The sequence below is a fragment of the Aulostomus chinensis genome, chromosome 10 (assembly GCF_037954235.1).
Source record: "Aulostomus chinensis isolate RoL2024-O1b breed Wild chromosome 10, RoL_Achi_v1.0, whole genome shotgun sequence".
Taxonomy (NCBI): Eukaryota; Metazoa; Chordata; class Actinopteri; order Syngnathiformes; family Aulostomidae; genus Aulostomus; species Aulostomus chinensis.
Window position 1 is genome coordinate 2,473,375 of NC_141329.1, and position 5,892 is coordinate 2,479,266.

Here is a 5,892-nt window from a genome sequence, read left to right on the forward strand (position 1 = left end):
ATTAATATCTCCATTTAATGACTCGAACATTGATTTAATGTACATTGAAAATTTTAGTTAGTCTAATTTATCCGCTGTCACCAATAAACTAAAAATACAACGATACATGAGGAAAAACGCGAAGGAGTCAAGTTCAGAAACGTCACGTACACAACAAACTGGTATAAAACAGCAGCTCAGGTCTCATCCGTCATCTTGATGTTTCTGCAAAGAAAGTTGGATTTCTGTCAGTGAATTTTAGGATTTAATGAGAATTAAAATGTTGTCATGCTGGAGAAATACGACTCATCATGAACAAAAACAAAAGTTATTTTTAATAATAAAATCAGAGCTCAATGCAGTCAAGACTTTAATTCAGGGTTCATAAAGAATGTAAAGAACCTCCTGCAGTTCCCAGCAGCCAGGCGGAGTCAGCACTCGGCACCAGACAGATGAACCATTTTATTACATCTGCCCCTCCGAGCGGACTCAATTAATTACGGAGAATTAAGTTATTTTTACTTTACAGAAAAGCCTAAATTGCGATCAGATTCTTAAGAACTGCCGAAGCCAGCGGGTGTTTTTTTTTTTTGTTTTTTGTTCTCGTAAAGGTTTAAATCCTGTTGCTACCTTCATCTGACGGTGAATCCAGCCCAGGAAATACGTGACGTTGCAGTAAACCCCTGGTTTCATCTGGCCGGAGCAGCGTTCTCCTCTAATATTGTCCCCCACCAGCCACCATAGTCCGTCCCTCAGAGTCACCAGGGGACCGCCACTGTCAGTCTGCAGGGTGATCGCGCGCGCACACACACACACACACGCACACAAACACACGCACACAAACACGCGCGCGCTTTCAGAGCCTCGCTGCTCCAACTTTTTTATGTCAGTAAATAAAACTGCTTATTTTGACGCCGTTGCCATGACAGCGGCGCCCGCAAAACATGTTAGCTGGGACAGCTGCACATTCTTTGAGTCCCCTCGCCAGAAGGAACATTTCACCAGAGGACGTCTTGATTTGTCTCGTAACGTAAAGACCGAGGACGGAGGGAGAAGCGCAGACAACTGATAATTTGTTCAAGTTCGTTTTGGTTTTTTTTAGAAGAATAGAGTATGAAAAATAAATAAAATGGTACTGAAACCAACCGTACCTGCTGAGACTGATACTTTTGTTTGTTTTAATACGTAAGTTTAGAACTCTCAAGGTTGCTCCCAATTGAACGTAAATTGCACGTAAATGATCTGCAGTAACAGATTGTTGAGGCCATTGTTTTTTTATCTGCCTACAGAAAATATTTTTATGTATAAACACTTAATTTTATTCCCTATGTAATAATTCTGATGTTTTGTCTCTGCACGGTTGGGTTACTGATGCACTCGTTCATGTTCCTGCTGTGGTCGTCAGGTGGACGGCTGCTGTGTGTGTGTGTGTGTGTGTGTGTGTGTGTGTGTGTGTGTTTAAATCCTACATCATTTTTACTCTTAAATTCGTCAGAAAGGTGGAGAACAAAAACTGAAAGCAAACTGACGTGGCACGTGTGTGGGCCCTCCGTCACGTGACCAGCACAGACCATGTCCGGCCATATCCCTCCGCCGTGCGAGCTGTTGCAGAGCCGCGCGTCCATGAGAGACACCTGAGCCTCCGTCAGGTGGGTCGAGTCCGAATCTGCAGACGGAAACGTCACAGCATACGTCACTAACTCGTCATTGGACCTCCTTGAGGCCGTGAAGGAGGCAGCGGCAGCGTTATCGAGACTGTGGCGCCCTCCAGTGGTAGCGGATGAAAACACTGATCAGTTACTCCTGTTTTTCTGCTGTGAGATGACAAATAACAACAACCACCACCACCAGATTTAGTGTGATAAGAAAATGGCTGCAACTCAGAAGCTACACTCCAGGATCTGCTTCTGTTCATTCGTTGGTTTGTTCAGTTTCTTGATGGTTTATTTTTGCAAAGAGAAGTGCTGTAAACGTCGAGTTATTATTTACAGACCCATGAGAAAGATATGCTCATAGATGCGGCGTAAATAAACACATAGAGAGGGCGTCTGATAAAGGTGTTGCCTAACCAACTGTAGCGCTCTCTGCTCCCCACGGGGATCAATAAAGTTTTCTGAATCTCAATCTGAATAACTTTTAATAAGATTTCCCTAATTTGTCAAAAGTTTTGCGAGATCCAATATCTTTGTATTGTTGAATACTAAAGAACGTCCCACAGAACAAATCAGTCCTTTGTTCAGATCCAAATGTCTTAAATACATCACTTCCTGTGGGTTCTGCTAACGCCACACGGAACCAGAACTCTTTCACCTCCAAACCCTGTCGTCCAGCAGGTCAGGGGAGGGCTGATATTCTGACCCGCGTTAGGGAGACACACCGGCCCGGTATGACTGGAGACTGCAACAGAACAGAAGACGCACCGCGAGGTATTCAGTAGCTTCTTCGATGAAGAAGAAGAGTTACAATCCATCAGTGGCTGGAGGAGGAGGAGGAGGAGGAGCAAGAGGAGGAGGAGCAGCAAGAGGAGGAGGAGGAGGAGGAGCAAGAGGAGGAGGAGGAGCAGCAAGAGGAGGAGGAGGAGCGGGAGGAGGAGGAAGAGGAGCAGGAGGAGCAGGAGGAGGGGCAGCAGCAAGAGGAGGAGGAGCAGGAGGAGGAAGAGGAGGAGGAGCAGGAGGAGGGGCAGCAGCAAGAGGAGGAGGAGCAGGAGGAGGAAGAGGAGGAGGAGGAGGAGCAGGAGGAAGAGGAGGAGGAGCAGCAAGAGGAGCAGGAGGAGGAGCAGCAAGAGGAGGAGGAGCAGGAGGAGGGGCAGCAAGAGGAGGAGGAGGAGGAGGAGGAGGAGGAGGAGGGCTCTTCCAAGGGCACCTGTGCTGTCCAGAGGTCTGCTGAGCCTCATCAGAGCGATGTCGTTCCTGCCACTCAGGCTGTCATAGCCCTCGTGAGCGATGACGTGGCTCACGGAGTGGGAAGGGTTAAACAGAGTTCCTAATGGATCCACAATCCCAGCATACACTGCCCAGTCTCCAGGACTGGGAGCCCTGCAGAGGACAGAACCAGCACCATCAAACCACAGCTACCAGTATATCAGCCAGAGAAGAAGAAGAAGGCTCACCTGAGCACACAGTGAGCTGCAGTGAGGAGCCAGTGGGAGGAAATGAGGGCACCACCACAACGGTGGGAGCCCGCAACCCTCAGGCTGACCTGCCATGGCCACGCCCCCAGCGGCGCCAGCTGGCCCCCAGAGGCCCTGCTGGAGTTCAGTCCTCTTCCACAGTCTGTTGGAGAGGATCGACACGGCAGGAGGCGTCATCTTGACATACTAACGACCAGTATCGGCTCTGAGGAAACGGCATCAGTCCATCCCTCGCTAACGAATGCAGCAGAAACACTCTAACGCAGAAACACTCTTTAGGCAAACTAAAGGCGGCGCATCTCTTTGGATGTTCTTCTTCTGTGGTTTGTGTTAATCTGGTTTTGTCATGTCGGTGAAGTCGTCGTTCACACAAACGGCAGGACGGATTTCCTCTAAACGACGTTAAACTGAGCAGAAGCAAACTCTTCGTCTGCTCCAGAGACGCGTGGTTTGCTCAGAGACGAACATTTACAGTCAGTTTAGGTTGACCGAGGAAAACAAAAGAATTAAAAAAAAAAAAAAACTTGACTTGGATGAGTGATGTCATACCGGTGCAGCGCAGCGTCACCACAGAGTTGGCGGGGCAAATGTGGCTGCACGAGGAAGGAAGAAGTCAATCCACAGGTTCACGGGAATCAAACATCTGGCTCATTGTTGGCTCCTAACCTGAGAACCAGCTGCTGCATGATGGGAGCCTTGGGGTCGGCGTCGGGTTTCACCATTAGGAACTCATCATCACCATCTGCCTCATGTTGGCCTGATTCAAGGTGTTCGCTCCTGCAGAACCAGGAGATGGAAACTGACTCCTCGCAGACAGGAACCGCGTGAGCGCGTGGAACATCTGGTACCTGCTATAACCGGCGGCGCTGCAGCTCGCTGACGCCTGCTGCTCCGTCCAGCCCTGAGAACAAACCCGCCTCCAGGTTTTAGTCCCAGACCAGTAGACCTGGAGTAGGAAGCTGGAACCCTGCAGCCGCACTGACACAACAATTACAAAATACACAAATCACACTGTCGTCATCTCAGTTCGGTTTTCAGTCATAAATGACGAGATTAAAGCCAGGATGCGTTCTGACAACATCCGTTGGAAGAAGCAACCGTGGGTTTGTTTTGGCCCTAAAGATTCAACAACTCAGCTGAGCTCCACTAAACCGCACCGGAGCAATGAAACGTAGCAGATTAAGAGAGATTTTCCTGGATTTGCTGCTGTGCTCGTAGCCTGCATGAGGCGGTTTACCACACTGGTCTTCGTCCTGGCCTGCTGGACAGTCCTGCACCCCGTCACACCACTGCGACTCCCACACGCAGCCCCCGTCCCCGCACTGCAGCCCGTGCACACAGGTGGAGGAAACTGGGAGGAAGAGAGAAGGAGGAGGAGGGGAGTGTGAGTGTGTGTGTGTGTGTGTGTGAGTGTGTGTTTTGCAGGATTATTTAAGTGTCTTCAACTGGATAAATGTGACACTCACAGTAATATGCCAGCAGGATTGCAGCCACCAGCAGGAGGAGCAGCAGGGAGATCAATGCAGCTACCGCCAACTTAACACACCTCTGTTTGAATGCTGACACACACACACACATACACACACACACACACACACACACACACACACACACACAAACACGTCCCTTTGAAGAATTAATTTCCTGGAGATTGACCCTAACCACTACTAACCGACCCTGTCGTCAATGACTCTCTATTCGGGGGCGTGGCCTCAGGTCCATTGGATGTAATTATCGATGGGGAGTTTCTCTTTATGTTTTGTTTCTTCTCAGTAAACCTTTCTGTGCTGTGTATGTATGTATGTATATATATATATACATACATACATACATACATATATATACAGATATATAAACATACACACACATATATACACATATGTATATATACATACATATATGTACATACATGTGTGTATATATATACATACATATATACATATACATATACATACATGTACATACATATATACACACACACACACACACACACATATATATATATATGTGTATATAGAGCCATACTTGATATTCCCTGGATTATTTGTGTTTTGCTTTTGTATTCTAAAGGTGATGTGTGGGCGGAACCTTTGTGATGGGGGGCAGGGCTGCAGGTGAGCTCAGGTGGGGGCCTCTGGGCCTGATGGTGGACATACTGAGGCTTCATGTCAGCCCGGCTGAGTGGAGGAAGTTTCCTGTCCTGGCGCCGGTCGTTGAAAGACGCCGCTGAGCCCAGACGCTGTTGATGAAGTGATGAGATGAGAAACGTAATAAACTGAAGTTGTGAAATGAATACGCATTTAAATCACCTGCATTTAATATGATTGTTATTAATTATAATACACATTCATATAATAAGCTCTTAAATCAAAACTTACAGGATTGGTGGTCATTTCTCTTTGCCCAAAAATATCTTCAATAGAAGCAGAAATAAAAATCGTCCCGGGGTGATTTCAACGTCACCCAGGTAAAATCATCTGTTCAGAGAGGAAATCCTGAAGCTGACGAGCTCTGAAAATACACTTCGCAACAGTTTTGCTCTCTAAAAAGGTCTAAACCAAACCTCTGGCGTCTCCTCTTGCGTCTGCAGCTCTCGTCTTTCACCTGAGCTCAAATAGTGGGTGTCGGGCCCCTCCCTCCTCCTCCTCCTCCTCCTCCTCTCTCCCCTCCTCCCTCATCAGTTTGACGTCTCCAAAACAAGACCTGTTGACTTGTCTCGGCGTGATGGTGTGGCGATGTGAGAACACCCCGGAAAGTTCCTCAAACACATCGAGCTCAGTTGA

General features: G+C 47.8%; 1 protein-coding gene across 1 annotated transcript; it reads right to left on the reverse strand.

Annotated features, from left to right (window-relative positions):
- Positions 1-51: 51 nt before the first annotated feature.
- Positions 52-5,502, reverse strand: LOC147254060 (transmembrane protease serine 2-like). The gene is made up of 13 exons (XM_086215604.1): positions 5,488-5,502; positions 5,198-5,348; positions 4,576-4,668; positions 4,347-4,460; positions 3,958-4,087; positions 3,776-3,886; positions 3,659-3,702; positions 3,089-3,251; positions 2,842-3,014; positions 2,290-2,376; positions 1,329-1,768; positions 610-762; positions 52-204 (listed from the first exon to the last, which is right to left on the reverse strand). Exons 1-13 carry the CDS (start codon positions 5,500-5,502, stop codon positions 184-186), a joined length of 1,695 nt encoding a protein of 564 aa, XP_086071730.1. The 3' UTR covers positions 52-183.
- Positions 5,503-5,892: the final 390 nt, after the last annotated feature.

Coding starts and splice junctions, on each gene's coding strand:
- LOC147254060 (XM_086215604.1), bottom strand. Junction 4,461..4,575: donor AATCCTGCTGGCATATTACT/GTGAGTGTCACA, acceptor TCTTCCTCCCAG/TTTCCTCCACCTGTGTGCAC. Junction 3,252..3,658: donor GGTGACGCTGCGCTGCACCG/GTATGACATCAC, acceptor CCTCTCCAACAG/ACTGTGGAAGAGGACTGAAC.